Source organism: Cavia porcellus, unplaced genomic scaffold (assembly GCF_034190915.1).
Source record: "Cavia porcellus strain 051 isolate PalLab524CR breed Dunkin Hartley unplaced genomic scaffold, mCavPor4.1 scaffold_5, whole genome shotgun sequence".
NCBI classification, from domain to species: domain Eukaryota; kingdom Metazoa; phylum Chordata; class Mammalia; order Rodentia; family Caviidae; genus Cavia; species Cavia porcellus.
The window spans coordinates 6,530,946-6,556,673 of record NW_026947488.1 but is presented as its reverse complement, the minus strand read 5'-3'; the positions used below and the strand labels follow the sequence as shown (position 1 = coordinate 6,556,673).

General features: G+C 52.7%; 1 protein-coding gene across 1 annotated transcript; it reads right to left on the bottom strand.

The window, feature by feature from the left end:
* Positions 1–4,706: 4,706 nt before the first annotated feature.
* Positions 4,707–25,728, bottom strand: Ctcfl (CCCTC-binding factor like). Its single transcript, XM_013145637.3, has 10 exons — positions 25,201–25,728; positions 24,589–24,817; positions 19,792–19,962; positions 18,947–19,080; positions 16,317–16,437; positions 15,534–15,683; positions 14,432–14,592; positions 12,222–12,404; positions 8,330–8,453; positions 4,707–5,724 (listed from the first exon to the last, which is right to left on the bottom strand). The coding sequence occupies exons 1-10, from the start codon at positions 25,726–25,728 to the stop codon at positions 5,597–5,599; spliced, it is 1,929 nt and encodes a 642-aa protein (XP_013001091.1). The 3' UTR covers positions 4,707–5,596.

The window sequence follows — 25,728 nt, the reverse complement described above, 5'->3', positions numbered from 1 at the left end:
TCAAACATTTAAAGGCCCCTGCCTTCATGACGAATGTCTGATTCTTTTAGGAGTTTTTGAAAACAATCTTTTGGGGCTCCCCATCCAGCCAGGATCCTACCTGTCCCAGTGAATGGTGGGAATAGCTGGGAGGAAGCCCTGGCTGTTCCTAGCTGGACACAGGCCGGCTTCCCTCCAAGGGACGCTGCTGCCCTGATGGAGGAAAATCTGGCTTCAGGGTCAGACCCGGGACGCGTCACCTCTATGAGGGATCACTTGGGGGTCACAAGACTCGTCTCCACTCCCCGGGGCATGCCACGTGCTTCTGAGCTGTCAGGGCCCTGCTGTGTCACAGCTGGCTCATCAGCTCCTGTCATGAATGAAACGGGCATTGCTGTGGTCACGTTGTGGAACAGGCTGGCAGATTCCACAGCCCAGGTCTGACATCACACCCAGAGGCCTGGGGCAAGCTGGCTGGCCTGGAGGGGCTGGTGTGGCTCACCCAATAAATGCTGGGGCCTGGCTGGAGGAGGGGCTCCAGTTTTCCCAGCATCCGTGAAAGCAGGCAGGGCTGGAGGGCAGTGACCCCAGAGTGGATTCTCCAGGTCATTCTGATTCCTACTCTCCAGTACCAAGAGCCAATTTTCATAAGTACCAGATAATCCTGATGTCCAGAGCTTTGTGAGTCACTGCTGGGCCTTGAATGGCCATGCAGGAGCTGGGCTCACACCTTGGGATGAAGGCTTTGGGCTTTAGATCCCTCTGTGGCCAGCTGGAACCAGCCTCGAATTATTAACAAGGACCATGCCCATGGGCTGCCACGTACAGAGAGTGACCAGAGGCCAGTGTAGTGACCAGTGCACATCCCAGTGACAGGCTCAAGGGCTCTGCACAGGCTGCCCCTAGGAGGAGGCCCAAGGCCTGGGGACCTCATGAAATGCCACCCACCCGCTGCACTCAAAGCTGGGCACTCTGTCTGCAGCTGCTGTCCCCTCACCAGTCACCTCTCCATGTCCCTGACGATCCCACCCCCGCCTCCCATCCCATCCTGCGAAACACCAGGCCTCAGCCCAGCAGCCCCCGGCCCTTCTGTGCTTCTGAGTTTCTTTACAAACTAAACCATGTGGTCCTAGTGTGCCACAGGGAATGTGACACGCCATAATCACATGTGACATGGGTTCATGTGTACGGTGTCCTGCTCTAGCTCAGCATCAGGGATCAGGCTCCCAAATCAAGGCGTACAAAGTCAAAGAAGACTGGGGCCAGGTGCTCACGGCCACTTGGAAGCAGACGGCTCACTCTGTGTGGCCTGAGCCCAGGTACCCGGGTGACCCGGAAGGAAATGAGCCAGAGCTCCGAGTGCCCACTGGCCAGCGTGATCACATCCCAAGAGACACCACCTCCAAGGCTGTAGCCCAAAAAGTCCTGAAAACCTGAATTCCATTGAGAAAAAAACCACAAACTTGCACCTGGGATGGCCATTCAGGGATTAGGGCCCAACCACTGCCTCGGGCTCCCCAGTGATAAGCCCACCAGGGCTCTCCAACACGGGCTCCAGCTCCAGAGCAGTGGGCTGGCCCTGTGGGCTGCAGGCTGGGGCTGCTCAATGTGCACCAACAGTGGCCTGCTCTGCCTTGGGTTCCAAGTTGGTTTTTGCACCCCCACAGTGCTGTGTTCAAACCCTCCTAGGCCCAGAGCGAGGCTATACGTGCCTGCGACAGGATCCCCATGTTATTCTGCTTAAGACAAATTATTTAACTAACCAAATGGTCATTTCTACCTAGGAGAAAAGTCCCTGGGTTGCTCCATAACGGATGCCTTCAATGTTAACGATTGTCTCCTCGGTGTGGGTGCGATGTCCTGGTCCGGAAGGGAGAGCGGTTCCCAGGCTGTGACCAGGAGGCGCCTTCCACCAAGTGTGTGGTCAGCGCCGAGTGAAGGGCTTGTGGGGAGCGCGGAGAAAGCCCAGCGGCCTTTTCTGTGGAGAGCAGTGCCCGATACCGATCAATTTCCATCATTTCATTCACTATCCAGTAGGGTACTTACTGCATAATTTTGGGGGGCAGCAGTGAACTCAAGGCCTCACACTTCTGCCACTGAGTTACATTCTGGCCCTATTTTACTGCTTTTAAAGCTGAAGCCTTAGAGTGTAATTACAGTCGTGGGGATGAGTCTTTTAATCAGTGATCTTTGGACTCAAATACAAACCTCAGCCTCCATGAGCAGGAAATGACTTCAGGGGCAGCAAACCCGGCTCCCCAGGACTAGCTCTGGCTGATCCTTTGTGGGGCTGCTCCCTCCCCCTGGGGCTCAGTTCCTCTTCTTTACCCCCATTTTGCCTGGACACTGCTCTGTCTGCACTGCACAGATACATTTTGTTGAAACTGGAAACTGTGTGTTACTTAAAAAGTTGATTTGTGGGAATCAGGCTCACGGTGCACTGGGAAGGAGCCCCTAAAGGTCACAGCATGCAACCGGGTACGCTTGGAATCTGTCTTTCTCCGCTCCACTCAATCAGAAATAAACTTCAGTACATGTTTAAGTAGAAATACAAATACACATTTGTCAGCTTTCTGGTTGCTGGTACCCAATACCTGACACTCACATCTTAAAGGAGGAAAGGTTCGATTGATTCGCAGTTTCAAGGGGTTGAGTCCATGGTGGGTGGCCCTCAGGCCTGAGCACTGTGGTGGAAAGGGGGGGGCAAAGCAAAGATGCTTCGTTCACGCTGGCTGGAAAGCCGGGCTGGGGAACCATGCAGAGAGGGGGTGAGGACCAGAGGTCAACCCCAAGGCCACACCTCCATGTGGCACCCAGACACCCCAGGAATCTGCTCCACCTCTCCCCAGGAGGGTCCCAAAGCCAAACAAACTCTGCCCTCACCCAGACACTCACTATAGCCAAGACTGGACTCACAGGGTCTCTTCAGAAGGGTATCGGTGGCGATCAGAACTGCACCTTTGTACTGGGCTCTGTATCTGGGCAGTAAGATGTTCTGGCCATTCCAAAGGCAGGGGTCCAATTACAGCAGCTTCTACTTCGCCAGGGAGATGCCACAGCCTGCAGCCCTGCCAGGAATGAGCTTAGGAATGGAGGCCACCGTGCCATGCATCAACCAGGTCTCGGGTTTGTTTAAAAATATCCTTTTTATAGCAAAACGGGTGTCAAGCAATGTAATTTAAACACCAGCTCCACAAAACAGAGCCATTACATCGCTCGGGAGGTGTGCACTTGGGAATCCTTCCTGTGGGATCCAGAAACTATGTGGAGTGTCCCGAAGGCGTCACTCACCAAGATCCCGAGACTCGGAGCCAGCCGGTGCCCCCACTTTTCAATTCATCAGAACCCCCTCTGTCTCCACCTGGCAGCTGCGGGTGGAAGAAACCCTGATTCGGTTAGACCAGCGGTCTGTCTAGGTGCCTGCGGCTCTGCTTTCTTACTGAAGACAGAACCTGGCTCCAGGTTTGCAAAGAAAGAAACAGCTGCCCTCTGCTGGGCACTGCGGGCAGGGCTCCCTCAGCGCCGGACGGAGGTGACGGCTGTGCTCCAACCGGGTCACCTCTGGTCCAGGCGTCTGCGGGGACCCTGGGCCCAGGACAGAGCCCACATCGACCCCTTGTCCCATTTACTCTCATTCTGTTCCGAATGTAAAATACACAACTTCCTGTCAAAATCTGTTCCTAAGGTTTTTACCCCAACACTGAGGATTGAGCCCAATACTTTTCAAAGATTTTCCTGAATTTTATGTATGGCTCTGTGGCAGGTTCACGCGCACGTGTGATCATTTCCTGCCTTTCATGCCCCTCCCCACCGCCCCGACACATTTTCTTTGGTTTCCATGTATGTGACGGGTTTTGATGAGACCCCGCCCTCCCTCTTCCGCTTTCCCATCAGTCAGCACGTGGTGAGGACAGACACGTGACACTTGGATTCGGGCTGATTTTGCTCAACATGATTATCTCCAGTTCCAGCCTATTTTTTTGTGTAAATGAAAAAAATTTTGTTCTTTTTATGGCTAATACTCCGTTGTGTAAATATACAATATTTTCTTTACCCATTCACCTGTGATGGTTCCGTACCTTGCCCAACTTTTTTTTTATTTGAGACAGAATCTCACCAAGTTGCTATATTGCTCAGGCTGGGCTCAAGCTTGGGATCTTCCTGCCTCAGCCTCCCAGAGTGCTGGGATTACAGGATTGTGCTGCCATGTCCCGTTCTAGAAGGAATATTTATTGGTGCCTGGATATCTGTGGAACTTACATTTTACAAACGTGTTTCTCATAGTATCTGGCTTTAAGTTTTTAGCCATTTCTAAGCGGATGGCTCAGTGGTATAGGCGAGATCACATCTTCCTCACTCTGCTGGCTACTAAAACACACTGCCTGACCCTCGGAGCTTCAGGGAGGAGCGGTCTGTCCTGGCTCAGCCCACAGTCAGCACGCTCCAGGACAGAAGGACCATCACCCACCCACCCACCTCTCAAGCCTTTTTCATCTTTTTTTTTTTTTTTTGGTACCGGGAATTGAACTCAGGACCTTGCACTTGCCAGGAAGGCGTTTATGCCACTGACCTAAATCCACAGCCCCAAGAAGACACTTGTAAAGACTGTCCTTCACACAGCACAAAAGTAGCAATTTCATTTTATTGAGTTATGTAAAACATCTATAAACAACAGTCAAAAAAGAAAAAGAAACTATTGCAAAAATTCAGACAGTATGTCAGTTATCACACACCAGGTGCAGCAGGTAAGTCTTACGATTCAAAGTAAATTAATGTGGGCACAAAGGGAACACACAGGGCCCCCCGTGCGTGCCGGGTAATCACTTCTGCGCCTTCACACTGCACAGGGTCCCTGACCTGGGGTATCTGCAGTAACAGACCCACACCCGAAGAATCGCAATGATTCTGAATGAGTTTGAACTCTGAGGGAAGGGCAGAAGGGTGCCAGCCAACACAGGAGCCCGGCTGTGCGGGGAGCTGGGTCCTGCCGACCTCGGTGCCAAGGATCTGGGCTGAGCCTGCGCTCCCCGGGGGCAGACAGATGGGCGGGGTGAGAAGAGAAACCTCCGGGGATTTCTGGGGGTCGCAAAGAGTGCAGGCTCCTCCAGGGGCCCACTTACACGCCCGGATTCTCATGTTTCTTTCCACTTTGTACTCATCTTAAAAACATAAAAAGGGGCAGTTTTAGCAAAACGAGACGGTTACAAATTGGATGGTAGCCACGGAATGGAGGGGGCAATGTCCCCTCCTGCCGAAGGCACGGTTCAGGTTGAGCCTTGCTCTCACCTCTCCATAAAAACAGAAAACTCATTACTTTGTAGTCTAATTTTTCACTTTTTACTCTGCTTTTAAAATGACACTAAAATCATTTGAATTTAGAACTAATTAAAAGCATTATGGGAGCTTTATACTGAATGGAAAATTCATTTGTAGGAAAAAGGGTATAAAATTAATTTCTTAATGTATAAAAACCATATTAGAAACCTCTTGGCCCAAATGGGCAAACAAGCTACACACTACGGAACACTCTGGGAAAACCATGTCTCACTGTCAGGAACGGTTTCAAAGCTGCTCGGGGGTGACCTGTTTCAAGGGCCCGGCTGTGAGAGCGAACCCGTCACTGCACCATCATATCGAAGATCATCTCGCACGTCAGGTCTTCCTCCAGGGCCACGCTTCCGCCTGCCGCTTCCCCGCCGTCATCGGGGGCCGCCTCGCCCACAATCTGTGTCTCCTCCAAGGGGGCTTTCGGGGAAGAAGACAAACGGGAGCAAATTTAGAAGAAAGTCATGAAAACAGAACTGAGGAACTTTGACTATATTTTGGAAACAGCTGTTTAAATTTCAAGGGATCAGCGAGCAGTCAGTCAGTGATGCGCTGTAGGCCAGCGGGTGTCAGCTCTGTGCGGGGGACCGCGGGGCTGGGGTCCCTGCCGGGGTGCATCATGGGCACCGCAGGACGAGGGCAGCTCCCCTGGCCACCAGAGGCCAGAAGCAGCCTCCTCTTGCGCTGTGACAACCAAATCTGCCCCTCAGCCGCCCGCATGTGACAGGGGCTCAGAGTCACCAAGCACTGCCTGAGGGGGACGCAAGTCCGTGTCGTGGCCCTGCTGCTCCTCCTGCCTGGTTTCAGCGCCCACAGAGCGCGACGCTGAGATGGAAAGAGCTGGGCGCTCCCGACACCGTCCCTTCTGCTGGCACACACTGACCTGGCCGCCACCGGCTCCCCGGCCAGCAGCAGCCGACCCACTACACATTTTCAAACTGCTTCCTGGGGACGCTGCACCGTCACCCTCGGGAATCCCGTCACCCGGGGAGCGCAGAGCAGCCGGGCGGCTTCTGCCGCCTTCTGAAGCTCACAAACAAAGGGGCTGACCCTTCCCTTCTGTTCCTTTTGTCTTTCTGAGACAGGGTCGGGCTGACTGCAGGAAGAGGGAGCTGCGGTGGGAGGCGGGCTGAAGTGTAGGAAGGGAAGGGGCCGCTGCCTTGGCCAGGGGAGGATGGCGGACACCTGCGGCAGGGAGAGGGCAGCGGACACAGGGACGGGGAGCTCAGGGACCGCAGGCAGGTGGGCAGGGAGGAGGTGGGTCGGCAGGAGGACACGGGTCGAGGTGGTCCAGGGTGAATCAAGGCCGGAGCAACGGCCAGTGCAGTGCTTATCTTTGTTTAGACTCTGAGTGTGACTGAGCCGACGGGAAAGTGCAGGTGGAGGGGACACACTGGGCACATGAACCAGGGGAAGACGCCATTAGCAGGGAGGGGCTCCGGGGCTGGCAGCTCTCCAGGGTGCCCCTGCCACTGGCCGTTCAAGGGCCCTGTGGTTCTCTAGACAAGTGACAGTGAGGCTGGACTGGGGATCCTGGCAAGGATGGGGGACGACAGTGGGCTCCCACCTGCTGGGGAAGAGGTCCCTAGGTCCCCAGTGCCTCTGGAGGGAGGCAAGAGCTGTAAGTCTGCTGGGGAATGCTTGCTGGACATCAAAGGCCAAAGCCATGCCATCCTGCAGGACTGGGGTGCTGGGGACCTCTGTCCCCCTACCCTTTGTTTCTGTCCTTTTAACATGGTTGGGGGCCACTGTATGGGGCTGTGGTCGGCACAGAGGAGGGTGCACAGGAGCCCTCAGGGGACATGAAGAGAGGGTGCCCTGGAGACTGCAAGTGGGGTCCATCCTGGGAAGTGCCCACGGAGCTGAGGAGGGGCCCTGACTGGAGACCCCGTGGCCCTTCCAAGGTTCCCCTGCCAGGTGGGTCCTGTGTGGCTCAGAACCCATCGTGCATGTGACGGTGGGTGCCAAGACATCCCTGGCTTGTGTCCAGTCTCGGACAAACGATGGGTGATTGTCCAGTGTATCCCGGCCAGCGTGGTCAGCACGGAGGCCCAGCTCCTTGTCTATTTGCCATTCTAGTGTTCAGGGCACCCACCTCCAGCTACGCTGGCCTGTCCGGGGGAAGGAAAGGGTGACAGCCATCCTGGGAATAACTGCAGATAGGGATGTTTCTGCTGTAAGCTGGTCTGGTTCCCGGGCATTCCCCCAAAGGAAAAGCCACGGGTGCTGGCCCTGGGCCGCACGGGAGAGCCACTCCTGGGGACACACACCTGGCCAGTCTTGACCCATCTCAGCTTGCTCCCCTGAGGACTTACACTGGCCGAGGCCAGAGCATAAAGACTGATGCCTGTGGTGGGCTGGAGGGGTACAACCACACCCCGGCGCCTGGACCTGTGACCGTGCCCTTGCTGGGATAAAGGGTCTCTGCAGACAGACCAGGGGCAGGTCTTGGGTGAGACCATGGTAGGTTTCCCAGAGTGGCCCTACATCCAAAGATCAGTGTCATCCTGGAAGGAGTCACAGACACAGATGGGAGGAGAAGCCACGCGGGATGGAGGCAGAGATCAGAGTGACAAGGCCACAGCCAGGGGGCCAGCAATGGCCCCACTGACCCTCGGTGGAGCAGCTGGGAGGAGCAGACCCTGCCGTTCTAAGCAGGCACTGTGCGTCCGTGTGCAGGCAATAGCCTGACCTGACTCGGCAGAGGCCGGAGCAGGGGAGCCATGCAGGTGCCTCTGTCCCCCAGCCAGGTGAGCGTGGCTCACGGGGACCCAGGGGCTGCACCCTGACTTCCTCTTCCTCCCCCGCTGAGATCCCCCAGGAGCTACGCTGCCCTCTGGGCATCAAGCGGCCGGAAGCAGCCAGGAGCTGCCGGCCATGTGGTCTCCCAGGTGTGGCTCGCAGGTCCCTCACACCGCTGGGCACACACAGGGTTTGTGGCTGTGTCACCCACACTGACCTCGGTGCCCTGGAAAATTTACAGCAAGAAAATCCCTGTCAAACAAATCGGTTTAAGACGGGGTACCCTCATCCTGTCCGGCTCCTCGGGGGGCTCTCTGCTTCCCCTTTCTCGTGCGCTTTCCTCTTCCTGAGGCAGCTGAGGTCCCACGTGCCGAGCCACACTTCTCCGCATGTCTGTGCATGCTGCTCTGTGGGGAGAGGACACACGACACACGGTGAGTGACGCTGTCTGGGACTCGGGGTGACAGATGGGCGTCAAGAGAGCAGCGGGGGACAACCGTCTGCCAGGGCCTTGCACAGAAAGGGAGCGTGTTCCAGGTGACCGTCCCCTCACAGTGAGGCTGAGCCCGAAGCCAGCTTGTTTTATCTTGAATAACAGAAACCACTGAGAATGTGACATGGATTTTTCTAGAATGCTCCCTTCTCTAGCGTGAAAACTGATGTGAAACCAGAACCTTGGGGTATTGGTCACCACGACTGCTCTGACGCACACGGATTAGAGTGTCTCTCGAGCCCTCCTCCTGAGCTTCCGACCCCATGCACAGGTGACCATGACACTCAGGATTAGGACACCACAGGTCTCCTGGTCAGGCGTGGGAGTGACACTTTCTTATTAATGAAAACTGATGACAACTTAAAACCTGCTAGAATATTTTTACCGTTTGTAAAGTTCACATACAAAAGCTGTGGTGTCTATCACACCCAGCACCCCACTGAACCCCACCCTGACTTAGCCCAGTGCTCTGTAGCGCTGTGCTGGTTTAGGGGTGAAGAGCTGTGCTGGCGGGGGGTCAGGGACTCACTGGTCACTTAAACTCCCATCGCAGCTATGGAATTGGCCAACAATGGCCAGAGGGGCCCACCGGCTTTCCTGTCTCCTGTGTGGCCTGTGGGTTGGTCCAGAGCTGCTCCGGTGGACCAGGGCAGGAGGCAGGCGTGGCTGGAGCTGTGCGTTCTAAGCCGCTGACAGTGTTGACTCTCGGGCCCTTTAGGAAGCGTCTGCCACCCTCTGGTCTGCATGGCCACTGTGTCAGGTGCCTGCATTGCAGCCCGCCTGTGTCAGTGGACAGACACCTGGATAGTCTGCTTTCTAAAAACCAGGTTGGCTTCAAGCAGATAGCCTGAGCTTTCTTTTATCTTTCCACAGCTGTGCGCAGATAGAATTCACATCCTTTGTAATCCATCCATTCACAATGTCTGGATTTCAGTCCACTCACAGAACTGGGCAGGCACAAAGGATCCTGGAACACTTCACTCTCTGCACGGATCTCTGTACCTCCAGTAGCCAAGCTCCACCCCGGCAGCCCCTGCTAATTTCTGTCACGTGAACTTGCCTGTCCTGGACATGTCACTAAATGGATCGCATGACATGTGGCTTTCTGGGCCCTTTTCACGGCTGGGTAATATTCTGCCGAGAGGACAGGTTGTGTGCCACCGAGCTGTGCACTAAACTAATGCTATGCTGTGCTGGTGGGTGTTCAGTCTGGGGGACCTATGTTAGGTGTGACACTGCGGTGTCCCCCGTGAGTCCCAGGTTAACCTTTCCGAAGGCTGCCACTGCACAGATGTTAACCTACTCCACAGCACCCGAGGGTCTGTGCCCACCTTCACCCTCCGAGCACTGCTGCTCTCCATGGCTCAGACGTGCGCTTCCCCGGTGGCCACGGAGGGCGGGTCACCCTCTCAGGTACTGATCGGTTTCTCTGGCTTCTTGGATGCAGATATTTTTAGTTTTTAACTGGAGAGCTGTCTTACTGTTCTTGAGCTGTGAGAGTCTTCGCACATTCCAGATGTGGGTCCAGATGTGCTTATCACAGACCGAAATCAACAGGCGGTCAGACAGGGCCAGGCCCTCAGGGGGTCAGCGCCAGAGATGCGGCTGGAGGCTCCCGTGAAGAGACAAGGCCTCGAGAATCAACTCACCAGGGTCAGCTGTGCTCCTCCGAGGGGCATTTGAGCCTGCGTTGGAATTGGTACCATCCAGTCCGTGACATCAGGTGGACATTGTCACCCGGATGACCCAGCCCTTCCCCAAAGCCGCTGTTCTTTCCGTACACCCCTGCTGCTCGACCCGCTTCCCACCGGGTCAGGACTAGCTGGCGACACTTGTAATCCTGCTGGTTGATTCTAGTTTGACCGGCGGTTGGCCCTCCCTCCTGATTTTTACCCACCCTGTGATTCTGTTCCACGAAACGTTCTTACAAAGGTGACTGGGTGGCACCCCACCCTGGGGTCCCCTCCTATCTCACAAGCTCCCTCTCTCAGTAAACCTTTCCTGCTCTTCTGCTCCTTAGAATTCATTCTTCCATTTTGGGGCACACAAGCTCGGGGCTTCCGACGCCCAGCAGACGGGGAGTGAAGTGTCTCCCATACCATGCTGTCCTGAACCGAGGAAGAGGTTTCAAGAGCATTCTGAGGGCCAGTGCGATGCTGACACAGTCTTTGCTCTCCTGCGTCTTGCACCAAAGGACAGTTTAATCCCACTGGTAGGGGACACTAGCTCGACATGGTGCCTCCGTACCACTGTCGCCACTTTTGTTTGAAATCTTATGCAAAGAGAATTAATATTCCAGAGCTCTCCCACTACACTCCCCAGAAAAGCACAACTGCCCTGACGTTTTCTTTTAAGAAAAAAGATGAAATTTCCCCCCATAAAAACAGTTGGTTCCAGATAGTTAAAAAGTTCGTAAAATTGGGCTGGGGCATCCAGTGTCCAGCGTGGTTTTAAAATGTCCATAACACGCCACCCTCCAAAGGACATCACTCTCCGTCTTGAGCATGCGCAGGCTTTGGGGTTCATTAAAAGCAGTGGAGGTTAATGTTGTGCCACTTTTAAGACTTGCTGGCAGACACATGATGGCTTCCTCCTGTCCCCTGCTCTGGGCCTCGGGGACAGGTGGGCAGCCCTGTGCCGAGGGCCGATGGCAGCTTGATGCCTGCCTGAAACCTTGGGACGTCACTTAACCATCCAGGCAAGTCTGACCCCAGCCCAGACCTGGGGAAACTGCAGGAGGACAAATGGCTGTGGTCCGAAGCTGCGGAATTTTAAGATTTTTTAAATTTTTGGTCCTGGGAATCAAACACTCACAACCTTGCACTTGCCAGGCAGGTGCTTACACCACTGAGCTAAACCCCTGGCCCCAAGCTGCTGAATTTTGAGGCAATTTGTTATTGCCTCATTATGGCCTAGGATGACCGCCCTCCCCACCACAAAGGATCCTGGGTGCCGAGGCTGGGCTTTGGGAGGATGACGTGTAGGTCACGGTGCATTGTACTCATCCGTGGAGGCTTGCTGTGGCTGAAACTTGGCCTGGAGGGGGCTTGATCGGACAAGGTAACTGGGGGTCACTGGGGTGGGACCCCACAGGGTGCATCTCCCTCCCGGCTCCTCCAGTCTCTCTCTGTTTCCTGGCTGCCAGGGGGGAGCTGCTGTCCTCTGCCCTGACCCCTCCCCCAGGCCAGGTCCACTGAGCAGCTGGCCAATCACGGACTGGACTCCCCGAGTGAGTCCAAAGAAGCCTCCTTACATTGTGGAGGTCAGGACTGTGTCTCGCTAAGGGGAAAGTGGAGCTCTCAGAAGCAGATAATGAACACAGTGCCTAAAAATTAACCCAGAGAGATGTATTTTCTGGTATCGTCCCAACAGCACTTCTCAAAACATCTAAGAAACACTTGAAAATCACATTCGCTCTCAAAAGACGCCTACCTCCAGTCCATAGGAGCAAGCTGGAAATCCTACCCCGAGGGGCCAAAGTCCTTTGGGAGTCCATGGACTCCCCAGAACTCCTGACCAGGTTTGGGGTGCAGGATGTCCCCTTTCAGGGGCAGGGAGTCCACGCACTCCTGAGTCTCTGAATTTGCTCCCTCCAGAAACCAGCAGGCTGTTCCCAAGACCCTGCCGGGCTCTCTCATCCTCTGAGCCCATCCGAGGTGGCAGAGGGGCGTCAGCAACTTACCCAGCGAGAGAAGCCCCTGCCACACGTGGGGCACTCATAGACAGAGGGGGTGAAATCCGCATCGTGGTATTTCTTGAAATGCGCGTCCAGAAGCGGCTTCTGGCGGAAGTGCTTGTGGCAGGTGGAGCAGGTGAAGGGCTTCTCTCCGGTGTGGGTGCGGACGTGGACCACGAGGTGCCGCTCCTGCGGGGACAGAGAGGGGAACGGCTCGGCTGGCAAAGGACGCGTCTTAGGGTGACACGTTATTCATTGCACGGTACTTTTTCCCTAACCGAAGACGCGTGCGCTAGGAAGCCAAAGCACTGCAGACGTACCCCCAAAGGGCACCGTAAATCTCCCCCGAGTGGCGGGGCAGGCTGGCACCTGGCGCTGCAGGCGGTTACGCAGCTCTTGTAATTAATTGGCTGCTGGCTCCCTCGTTCCTGGGGGGAACGTACTGGGGGCGACAGGATGTCACCAGCGTCTTAGTTACAATCACTTGCAATTCCCTGCGCTCTCGAAGGGCTGCCAGATGCTGCCCACTTAAAGATCTACGGTGCGGAATTTAACTTCACCGGACAGGGAGTCAGTGTTTTCCCGCGAGCCTTCTCGCCTCGAATACCCGAGCTTACGAGCGTGTCCGGGAAATAACGGTGAAGATCATTTTTCTTAGCAAAGAAACCACCAAAGATTTTAAAAGTCAGACTTAAATAACTTGGAAAATCAGGGCAACCAGAGGTATAAAATCACCCAAGCACACACTTCGGTGTTTTATTTCAAATGCTGTGACCGGGCTAAGGAAACGCACCGTCACTTCTGCATGACCACCAGCAACCTGATTGATGGTCTCCTCCAACTTCCCCTCCGGCTCCGGAACACGCCCTCGCCCTCTGACACACGTCCACTCCCCTCCGCTGTCCCCACTGGGAGGGCCGGGCGCTGCCTGCCCTCTGTCCCCTCGGGAGAGCCCTCTCCTCTCCGGGTCTTTCTCCGTTCTGGGAAGCTCTGGTGGTTCCACCCGTCCGGCCGGGGCTTCATTCTGATGCTCTGAATCTACCCAGAGACTCCTCACCCACATTGCTGTCCGCAGCCTCCTCTGTGAGACACAGCACGCTGCGGTGCCCACCTCTGGGGACCCGGGACGAAGGAATCACCCGGCACAGAGCGTTTCAGGGCCCCGGGGACCCCGCCCTCACCTCCGGAGAGCGCCTGCCTACGTGGCGACCTGTGTTTGTACTGAATGTGTTAAGCGATTCCAACTGAGAAAGCTAAAACTATTTTTAAAGTTAAAAAATGTATCAATACATCGAAAAATAAGCCAAATGACATGTTAACAGACTTCTGAAAGATGTATGATCTGTTTCAAAACAAACAACAAATCACGAGATTCTGGATGGAATCCTGTCTCTGCTTCTGCCCTCCTTCTGCTGGGGGATACTGAAGTGTCCGAGGAAGATCACGGACAGACATGCCCTTTAAAATCACACAGACTTCAACAGTCTTCTCCCCAGATAGTTATGGTCACTGTTCTTTATATGACACCGAACCACAGGTGTAATTTCTTAAAATTTAGTTGCACTATGGAATCTGAAACTAGGTCATTCGACTTTTTCATTCTATTACGTGGAAATGCATTCGTCTGTCTTGTACTTTGGGTGGATTTTTGCTCAGGCACGATTCTGTAGCATTGTGGACTGGTGGTGTGGACAGCATGTACCCTGGGCTATGGAGATTCTGCAGATGTGGACACACTTCATCTTACCATATTAAAAACCCCAGTCTCATCAGAAATGTCATTAAGGGTCACAGAGCTCTAAGGCTCAGAGTGGCAGGCACAAATTTTCCCAAAGTCTGATTTTTCCCTTGAGAGACACCAGTCTGTCACTAGTAACACGTTTCCCATGGGGCAGGGTTCATTGCTCCCTGTCATGAAAGCACCTGCCAGATGCCCCTGAAGGGTGTGGGCAGGGCTGCTCTGTCCCCTGCTTTGTGTGGAGAGGATGGCGGGGTGGGGGACTTTTCCTCCTGATAGCCTGTGGGCCCTGGGGAGGGGGTTCCGGGGTGTACACAGGATGTACATGATCCAGTCGCCCCCTCCAAAGCCTCACCCATGAGCACAGGAGGCTTTGGGGGGACATCTAAGCACACACCGTAACACCTGTGCCCACCCTGCCCTTCCTCTCCCCTCCCGAGCCCCAGCTCTCAGCCCCCGGAGCGGCCAGGGCACGCACCTGCTTGCAGGCGTAGCTGCAGTGCGGGCACTTGAACCGCTTCTCGTTCTTGTGGGTCTTCTGGTGCTGCACGAGGGTGTAGCGCTCGTGGAAGGTGGCCGGGCAGTAGCGGCACTGCATCTCCGTGGCGCGGTAGGTGTGCAGGTTGCGCACGTGCACACCTGAGAAGGAGCAGAGTCTCAAGATCACGGTCCTCCCCAGTAAGAGGAAAGGGGCAGGCAACCCATCGGGGCCACGACGGAGGCGTGGAGGCGCGTGTGACGCACTGCGTTCCTCTGCGGGGGCCTCACGGGTCTCACAGCCTCTCAAGGCGGCTGGCTTGTGACCTGTGTGCCTCCACACGTCCCTTTGGGCAGTGTTCTGTGGTCTGCTGGTAACCGTGACAACACGGACAGAGAGAAACTGTTTTCAAACGCCTTTACCCTTTCAGACATAATTGGGAAATGATTCGTCACATCTCTGGACCTTCTAGGGCCAACTGGGGAGTTTTTACCTCTGTTAGTGTAGTTTAAGTACCTCATCACACATTTCCGGAAAGAATTAAAAAACAAAACAAAAAAAGACTACCAGAAAGAGGGACCTAGGGGTCCAGAAACAAATCCGTGAGGTCCCTGGTGCCCTCCTCTCCTCTCCACACAGGAGTGAGTCCTCTCCTGTCCCCTTCTTCAGTGGGACCAGGTCTCAGTGCCCACTTGGCCTCTCAGCCCCCAGCAGGGTGCAAGATATGCTAGCCAGGATGCCAGTGCCTGGGAGCAGGGGACATCAATAAAGGGGGAGCACAAGACCCAGCGGCCTCCTAGCACCCAATTGCGCACCTCTCAGGCAAGTCACTAGGTTTCTAACCACTCCCCGCCTCCCACACATACCTGTAAGAACAGGCCCCAGGTGCGCTAAGGTAACCTCCTGAAAGCGGTAGGGTTAGAGACCTCAGACCAGGTCAGAACGGCTGGGAGGCTGCACTTATACATGACGGCCACCAGATGGCGCCCCAGGACCGCTGCAAGAAAACTCGTCTCCCAACCGACAGGGACCTGAGAGCAGCCTCGCCACTGTGCCCAGCAGGACCAACATGGAAAGAAGCCAGGCGGAGACTGACACTCACGCAGGTCGCTCTTCCTCGCGATGACGGCGGCACAGTGGGGACACTCGTACTTGGGCACGTTCTCGCTGTGCTTCTGGAGGATGTGTATCTTCATGGTCCCGCGCTGGGTGAAGCGGGCGTGGCAGACCTGGCACTCATATGGCTTCTCCCCTGCACACGAAGGACAGAATGACCCTCTGGAGCTTGGCTCCCTGCTCAAGCCCTGATGCCTGGAGCTGGGGGCTTTGCCCTAGCCCACCCCGTTCTCACAGGCTTAGGGCCCCAATTCGAAAGGAGCACCCGAGTCTGGCCGGACAGCAGACGCCCTGCGTGGCTGGGTGCAGTGACCCAGACATGCAGCTTCCCCACTCCTGGTGTTCCCTGGTTCTGGCCGTGCACCCCTCTTAGCCCTGGGATCCGGGAGGCTTGGAGATGTGCGTATGCATAGGAGTTCTCTTTACACAACTGCTGCACACCTGTTACGGAATCGGCACCAGGCCACGTGCTCAGCTTTAAAGCTGAGGGGTGAATTAAGAAGTGGACTTCTCAATGTCGAGACCCCTGGGGAGCTAAAACTTTACAGTGACGGCCCCACCTGCCACAGCGGGCACGGCATGGTAGTTACACCTTCCTGAGTGCCCATAAAGAAAAAGTACAGAGCCAAGGCTGCGTGTGAAAAGGCACAGGGGCACTTGACACTGGACTTCACTTCTGCCACCGAAGAAGAGCGACCTTCATGAAAGCTTCAGGATCCTTCCAAAAGCCCAGCATCCTCCCTGGCCTCCTCTGGGCGATAGCACTCACCTGAGTGGGTGCGCATGTGACGCTTGAGTTTGTAGGTGTCCTTGCTGGCGTAGCTGCAGAGCAGGCACTGGAAGGGCCGCTCGCCCGTGTGCGAGCGGACGTGGCGCTTCAGCTTGCTGGCCTGGGACGGACAGAGGGCACAGTTACCCCACAGGAACCTCAGAGCGGGACGGGGGTGGGGGCTTCGGTAGTCAGCTCTGCAGGAGAGACTTAAGTTAATCAGGCTTTAACATCGCATGCACGCAGCCCTGGCTGAAAACCATGCAAACACAGTTACTCTTTATATCCTGGGCTGGGTGATCTTTTATCCATTCGACGTGCACACACTCTTCTGGGGAGCGTGAGTGCAGTTTGAAGAGTTTCTGACACTCAGCCTGGCTTCAGAGAGGAAAGACTGCAACCTCGTTGGCCAAGGCCACCGTGCGGTTTCATATTTATGTCCAAGGCCACCTATGCTGTGTGAGGACAGTTTTCACATCGAGCGAAAGCCTCGAGCCGGGAAGCGTGAAGTGCACTTCACCATCACAAGCCCCGAGGACCTCGAGCTGCAAGGACAAGTGGGCGGCACAGGCTGTCCTTGCTCTGAGCTTGGACACCATGTCAGAAGTTTTAGAAAAGTTAAGCTTTAAGCAGAAAAAAATCATTCTAATTTGACCAATTGTGTATTGTAGGCAATTAGTTAAATAGCAAACGCCTTCTGCAAACAGGCCGTATCTGCTCGCCCTGAGCCCCATCTGTGGGAGGCAGGAAGCACAGGCCGCTGCCCTGGAGCTGCAGGTGGCTCTGCTGTGATCTCGGGAAGGCCACGCTCGCTTGCGCTGCTTCCCCGGGATCACACAGCAGGCACGCACGCACTGAAAGGACACTCAGGACCGGACCCTCAGAATGGAGGGCGGATTTTTAGAGAAAAGGCGGACGTCTTTGAGGTTTTAGGCATGAAAGCAACAAGCCTTTTCAGACAGCATAAAAGGTCTGAGTAGGACAGGTGGCCTGATTGGTCATGGAAGCCTGCAGAGTGTCTCTGGACTGGGGACAAGGAGCTCCCCGCACTCAGATTCCTGGTGAGGTCTGGCACCAGGAAGGCAGGTTTGGCACGCCCTGTGTTAGTGCAGACCAGCACGTGCAAACCGGAAGTTGTGCCAATGTGGGGAGATGGCAATGGGAGGGGACCTGGGGCCAGCACACCAACCTGGACAGCACCCGGCCACGACAGGCCCTCGGCGAGCCGGCAAGCAGATCCTCAGAGCAGGCCGGCTGCCTGCAAGAGGTCTGCTCCTGGCTCAGGGTCCGGGGACACCTCTGTGTTCTAACACTGCCATCTTGTGTCCTGGTACTAGCAAAACAACCTTTAACTCAGAGGAGAGACAGACTTTTTTTGCGCGGGGGATTGAACTCACGACCACGCACTTGCAAGGCAGGCGCTTATGCCACTGAGCTGAATCCCCAGCCTGAAACAAACTTTTCAATATAGCAATCATAGGGGGAAAGTGTCCTCAGAATCACACTGTGACTCTGTCTGTGAAACTCTCTACTTTATCAATGTGGCTGTGGCATGGCATTGCTATATTTAAACCTCAGTTGCTGTGCCCTTTAACTCAATCCCACTGGAGGGCAGCGGTTACACCCAGGACCCGGCTGCCCTCCCGACACCGAGCAGAACCCCTCCAACCGAGCCAGCATCGGACAGTGAACACCAGGTGCTGCCTTTGGCACGTGCAGGGCTCTGCTAAACCTGCTGGACGGCACACAGCGGGCAACTGAGCAGGAAAGGCCCTGGCACGGGACCGAAGTGTGCACAGAACGACCTCTCTGCAGTTAAGGGTAGAAAGGGGGGCGAGGGCTGAGGCACAGTGCCTAGCAGGGTGACTGTTCGATCCCCAGCACTGAACGAAGAACAGCAGCCAGAGATGGCTACCGGGACGCTTTGCGTCTGACCAAGGCCACTGAGACAGGCTCAAAACTCCTGGGTGATCTGTGTCCGAGATCCCTTTTGATTTTGTTGCACTGAGTATGACATAAAATACTACAGGGACTAGTGTCTACACGTCCATCCAAAGCCTCGTGTGGCCAGAGGTGGGGTTCGCTCAGAGGTGGCTGGACCTAGAGCGTGTGACCGATTCCAGTGCCATGGGAATAGGGCTGGACGGGCACTGCCCTCCTCCCGGTGCCCTGAGCACGGTCTTAGGGGCAGGAGGCGGCTTGTCCTTCCCTTGCTTGCCTGCTCTTGCTGCCTCTGCCCACCGTGGACTGTCTCTCCTCTGCAGGGTCCCTATGCCACCCCACCCTGCCTTGGCGCCAACCAATTATGGACTGAAACCTCTACAAACTGTGAGATAAATAAACCTTTGCTCCCTTCACTTGTGGGTGGTGAGCATTTTGTCTCAGAAAGTGCCTAAGGCACAGATCTCAACAAATCCTAGAATTACCTCTTGACCATAAGTAATTTTATTTATAACTCACACACCTTTAAATATTATTTTCACTAATTAGTCATCGAAGGAAAAAGAGGAAACTGCTTTTCTATTTGAAATTTGGAAGCAAACCCTGCTTGTGTGTGCCCTGCTGGCAGCGTAACTCCCAGAGTAACGTCTTACACCACTGCCAGGACCCCCGGGGTTCGGCTCACTTACTTCCACACTTGCGTACGTGCACATGGAGCATTTAAATGGCTTCTCGTGAGTGTGTTTGTAACGCCTGTGCCGGACGAGTTCTCCACTGGTGACAAATGCCATATCACAGTCCACACACTTGTAAGGCCTGGTTCCTATAAAGTCACCATACAAATACACAGTTTTGGTGGTGCTGGAGAGAAATCCCAGGGCCTCACTGGTTAAGTGCTGGTTAAGTTCTGGTTAAGTTCTATACCATTCACCTACACACCCAGCCTGATTTAAACTTCTAAGACAAGACTGAACCATTTCCAAGGGTTTTATATCTTTTAATTTACACTCAGTCTCCAAATGCTTTAAAATTCCAAAGCTCATTATGCTGTAAGTACTATGAACATCTATGAGAGAAATGTTGGGGACATTCAATGCTTTTAATTGAAATTCTAGAAATAAAAGAAAAAATTAAAAGTATAAAACAACCCACCCCCCTTCCAGCTGGAGGATCAGAGCAAGGAGCACGTGAGAGGCTTGCTTTTCCCTGTATCTGTGGCCTGTGCTAAGGTTTAATTTACAAATTAGAGAGTAACAACAACTGACAATTGCGATTGATCAGAATGACAAAAATTAAGAGATTAACAGCAACTAAAAATGAAACAGCACAGTACTAACAAAGTGCTGTCCTAGAAGCTGATTAAAGCCTCAAGAGCTGTTCATCTCCAGAATCCCCCGTGCAACCCTTCCTGACCGCGGAGAAACACAGGCGACCCAAGTCACAAAAGCCGCCCTGCAGATGAGAAGCAGGTGGATTCGTCTTCTCCCGTGGGGTGCCCTGCCCCGCACCCCGGGGCCACCCCGCGGGCCCTCACCTGTGTGGGTGTTGATGTGGTTCCGGAGGAGCGTGACGGTGCGGAACGTCTTCAGGCAGATGTGGCACATGTGGGGCTTCTCGCTGCTGTGGATCCTCATGTGGCGGTTAAAGCTGGAGACTCTAGAAGCCGTGAACGTGCAGACGCTGCAGCGGAAGGTCGGCTTCGCTCCTGCGGGAAGAGGACGCAGAATCCGCACGAGTAAAAGACTCACCCTGTTTCAGCATGTAGAGTAACTCTTGGGGCACCAGGAGGTGTGAACCCTCATGGTGCTCTGGAGTGAGCCAGGGTGCTCGGCTCCCCCTTTCTGCGGGGAGAAAGCACCCTCCACCTCCGGGCCTGAGAGGCAAACCACCAGCCAGAGCGGTGCTCCCCAAAGCCAGGGCCAGGCCCGGATGGGGCTCCGCGCCGCAGCAGGGCTCAGCACCCTCAATATTGTCTGTTCGATTTCCGCCTCTTGGGGAAAAAAGTCATTGACAGCCATGTGAGACTAAAAAATTTGGGTTGGAAATAATGAACATTTTTTCTAAAGTATTAAAAATACAGTTTCTTTGTTGGAAGCCACGGTTGCACTCCCCGAAAGCCACATCTGGCTGGGAGTCACTGTCCGGGCCACTGTGAAGGGCGAACATTTCCTCATGGGACAGTGCCAGGCCAGCAAGTGCAGAGGGAACAGCATGCACCTTACAGCAATGACCGCGAGGAGGGAATGTGGCCTCCGTGCACGTGTCCTAGTGAAATCCACGGGGCTCCGGTCACTGACCACAGAAATTAAATTCTCCACCCTCACAGAACTCAGCTTCATTCCAGACTTCAAAGCATCTGCACGGATACCATTCAAAATGAGCTCAGAGCGAATAAGCAAGATGTTAAGGCAAAAGCCAGGAAAAAAAACAACAACAACAACAACAAAGGACTCACAACCACAAACTTCAAATGTCAGAATTATTAAAGGCAGCATACAGCTGTGAAGTTAGTTAAAATAGTACAGGGAGAAACTCTAAAAATCCGTCCCTCCATAAGAGCAACGAAGAAAACGGGAAAAACTGCCAGCGTCAGTTTTAGGGGGACACTGGAGACTCATCAAATGCTTGCAGGAACCCGAGGAGCACTTAAAAATATCTGGCTACTTCTCAGGGAACAGAGAGCTTTGTGGAGTTTTAATGTATTTTGGCCCCATTCCCCATTTCCAGCTCAGTGGTATCCTTAAAAGTAACGGTTCAAAGGCACAGTACCAGTACCAGAGAGAACGGAGTGAAACTCATGCACAAAAATTGCAATTGTGTTTTGTGACCCGAGCGCTGATTCACTGCAAGGCCTTGCTCTCACCCAGTGCAAATGAGGCTGCTTGGGATGAAGGGGGCAGTTTTTAAGGAAAACATTTCTAGGCAATGGCTACCAAGGGAAACAGATCACAGAAGGCTTTGAAGGAAAGGCTGAGCAGCAGGGTGCGTGCTTCAGAGAGCTCCAGCACGCCCCAGGAATACAGAAGGAATACAGGGCTTAAGAACTGAACAGGAAGTGTTAATGCTCAGGTCCTGCTGACTTCATGGCTCTCAGGAAGCAGGAAGGGAGGGCTAAGGCAGAGCTGTCCACTGCCTGGGCAGCACTGGGGAGGTCAGGCCCAGCAAGCACACAGAGCTCCTCAGCCGGCACCAAGGACGCTGTTTCGGTTTGGGGTGCCGACGAGTATCTCTGTCCAGTCACCAGGAGGGATTTCAGTGGCCACACAAAGCAAAGGAAACAGATTTTACACAGCTAGTTCAGAAGGTTACCACCCAAACACCAAACCCAACAAGCAGCAACAACCAAGCGAAGGGAGAAGAAAAATCTGATTTACAGAGTGGCCCTAGTACAGGGCTCCAAGTGTGCGGTTTTCAGTCCACGTTGAAAGGCATTCCCAGAAACAAGAAAATATGGCGACCCCTACACTGAAGAAAATTCAAAGAAATCGTACCCAAAAAGTTCAGGAGTTTTAAATTTCAAGTACCAAATGCCCAAGTAAACTGTATGTCGAGAGCCATGAAAACGATGCTTTACCACTTAAAAGTGGAAATTGTGGAGTGAAAAGGTACAGTGACTGAAATTCACTAACAGGGCTCAGTGGAGGGCTGTTGGAAAGTCAGTCAATTTGAAGACAGATCAACGAAGATTATGTGGTTACAGAATGCAAAGAAAAAATAATAAAGGAAAACAGGCACAGTCTAAGACACCTGTCCAGCATCACCAAGCGATGCCACGAGAGTGCCAGAGGGGAGTGTGGGGAGCAAATCTACCATCGGCAGACCTCGGCATGCAAAACGCTAGAGACTCACACAGGTTAAAGCGAGGGGACTCCGGTTAGTAACCCGAACCCACGTGAAAAAATAAAGAATGATAAAGGTAACTGCAGGAGTAAAGGTAAAAGCCAGCATGCACGAATATATCTGTAAGTCGCTTCTTATTTAATTTAAAAATATACTTTACATCGTAAAGTAATACTTATACATTTATGCCGAAGGGGACACAGTGTATAAGGATTACTCTGACAGAAACACCAGAAAGGCAGTAAGGAGTGAAATTACACAGCAGCCAAAAAATTTAAATACATTATTCAAAGTAAATTTGCACTAATCTAAATTAGTGTGTTATACACCGAGATGTTAGTTACGATTCCGAGGGCAACCAAATATATAACTCAAAAGCACATATTAAAATGAACAGCACACTACAGAAAAGTCACTCAACATGAAGTAAAGAACTAATGGAAAAACTAAAGAATAAAAATGGCATGGCTCTTAATAAAACAGAAAAGCAGGGAATCTTTCTTTACCAGAAATAGATTAAGCTCTCCAATTAAAAGGCAGAGATTTTCAGAAAAGACAAAAAAAAAAAAAAAACAAAAACAAAAACCCATGATCCATCTTTTGCCTTCTCCACGATCCATTTTAAATTCCCAGACACAAGTGGGAGGAACCTAAGTAGATATAAACAGTAATTAAAAAAGGTTTCAAAGTGGTACCTCAGCCGTGATCGTCACTATTTCTACAATTCTGGTTGCAAATCAAACTGGATGAGGATTGAATCAAATCTCCCTAGTTCTTGTCCAATTTTTTTTGAGACCGGAATCGTGGATGAGCGAGGTTTGTGAACTGAGGCATTCTGTCCTAGTATCAGACAATGCAGTCAGTCTTCAAGACACAGACTGATGCAAGGGACAGAAAGCATATTGTGTGTTTGATCTGTCATAGCTAAAACAATCATAAACATGTATGCCCTTAATAACAGAGCTCCAAAATACATAAAGCAAAAACTGACACAATTGAAGACGGAAAAAGGTAAGTCAGTGATAGGCTGGAGACTTTGATATTGCACTTTAAACATTTCAGAAGACCAGCACAAGATCAAGAAGGAAACAGAAAACGTCACCATCATACAAGCCAAGCAGATATGACAAATATCTACAGAACACACAACGACCATTCTTCACAGGTGCATTCTCTGGGACAGAACATGTGTTAGGCCACAAAACAAGTCTCAAAACATAAAAAATACTAGAAATCACAGGCAGTCTCTTCTCCGATCATAACAGAATGAAATTAGAAATCAGTATCAAAGCAAACTTGGAAAACACGTGGAAGTTGAGCACACACTCTCAGATGAAAAAAATCACAAGAAAACTACAAAATAATCAAAGAGGAATGGAAAAGAAAACATGGAACAAGAACAGTTATGTAATGACCTAAAGCAGTATGCAGAGGGCCTTTTCAGCTGTAAACACCTAAGTTAAAAAGTAACATTTGGACGGGAGATTTAGCTCAGCGGCATAAGCACCAGCCTGGCAAGCACAATGTCATGAGTTTGATCCTGGTACCAAAAAAAAAAAAGTAACATGTAGGATTAATAATCTAATTTTACACTTTAGTGACACAGAAAGGGAAAATAAAATTAAACCTAAAACTGGTAGAAGGAAAGAATAAAGATTGGGATGGAGATAGAGAATAGAATAAACAGAAACAAAAAGTCCTAATTTGATTTGACTGAGGTTCTTACAAAAATGCAACTGCACTGCTGCGTGGCATCTCTAAGGCATGGCGGCACAGCTCACCTCCCGTTCAAGCCCAGAAATCAAAATTCTTGACTCTGGACACACGTGAAAGAGAGGGTGTGGGACGGCACTGCCCCTCTTAAATGGAGTCGCCTCCCGACCCAGGCCACCCTTCACCGTAAGGGCATCATGCACCTGTTGCCAGACAGGACTTTTAAACAATGCGCCCAAAATTGAGATAAGGGAGGTACAATTTCTAAGTAAGTGAGAAACAACTTTTTTCGTTTGTGTTTTGATATAGGGCCTCGCTGTGTAGTTTTTAAACTGGACTTGAACTCACTCTGTAATCTAGGTTGACCTGAACTCACCCATCCTCCTGCCTCGGCCTCCTAAGCCATGGCATTCCAGGTGTGTGTCGCCTGGCCTGTTCCTCTGTGCAGTGGGACTCATCCCCCCTGCTACAATCACTGTCCCTTCCCAAATGCTACCCTGGGAAGAAATCCCGGACGACCGAGACCAGACTCCGCTTGCTGTTCATGTATGTGCAGAGCACCTCGTGGTACATTGCGATGAGATTAAAAAAAAAAAAATTGTGTGCAGAATGCAAAATCCCTCTGCATGCGATTCACCACACAGAGAAGCAGTTAATTTTTTTTCCATTTCCTGACTTTCTGAAAGCAACTAGAAATTTCAATTAGCACCGCCTGCCCACGGAGAGAAACAGCAGCCCCTGCGTTTTGCAAACTCTCGGGTCATGTGGCCTGGCCTACCCTTTGCTTTTCTTGGACTTTTTGTGGAGCTGGTTGTTTCCCTATTTGCTTGACCTACTGCAGGTTTTTCTTCCTGTTCTTCCTCGTTTAAGGTGCAAACGGCCAGAACAATTCCATCACTTCCTTCATCTCCGGGCCTCACCGCCAGGAGCAAAAACTGCTCCCCGGCTCTCTGAGCTCCGCCTCCTTCAGCCGCCGCTGGCTGGTCCTCCTCCGGAACTTTCTCAATCTGAAAAGCAAAAACATTCAAGCAGACACAACAGTGTTAATTACCATGCGATTAAGCTCTTTGCCTTGAACCTTCCAATGCATAAATAAAAGCTAAAATTAAAGATCTTGCATTGCAATCAAAATGCTTAAGGCATAATTATTTAGGGTTTTGATGATGAAACTTTTTAAATAAACATGATGCACTTTAGAGTATTCATGTTCCCATAGCTTTTAAAACTGTTTTAAAAAATAACATCTCAGGGTTTTCCTGGGAAGTTTTCTTTTTCCAGTGTTTAATTTTAAACTGCAAAACTGCTTTTCCAAATATATTGCACAAAGGCAGAATTTTAAAACTTTTATTTCGTGCCTGCGTGTGTATGCGCGCGTGTGTAACAGCAGCACCTTTGTCAATCCTGAGTTTTCAGAAAGGTTTGGCGCTGGCTCAGGGTCTCCCCTGACCACCGCCTGGCTCTCCTCCAGCACGCGGACCTTCATCACCTCCAGCTCCTGCAGCGGAGACAGCTCCTCCTGGAGACCTAGGGCCACGCACGGCTGCAAGCTCTGCTGGGGCTCCTCGCCCAGCCACAACAGCGGGAGCACACCCTCGGCCACCTGCAGCTCCTGCACGTGCTCTGTGTCCAGCCAGCCTGTGCTCAGCAGCCCCGGGTCTCCGGAGGGCGAGGGCACGGCTCGCAGGGACAGAATGTGCTTGTCATCCTCCGCCGGGGTCGCTACCAGCTCCAGCCTCCCTTCCAACAGCAGGGCCTGCAGCAGCTCATGGTTGCCTGTGGGCTCAGGCTCCCCGGCGCTCTGCAGGGCCTGTACTCTCGGGACTCTGTCTACCTCCTCCAGCTCTTTCTCCAGGGTCACACTCAGCTCTTTGATGCTGGTGAACTGCTCAGAGGGGTCAGAGAGCTCGGGGGCCGCCAT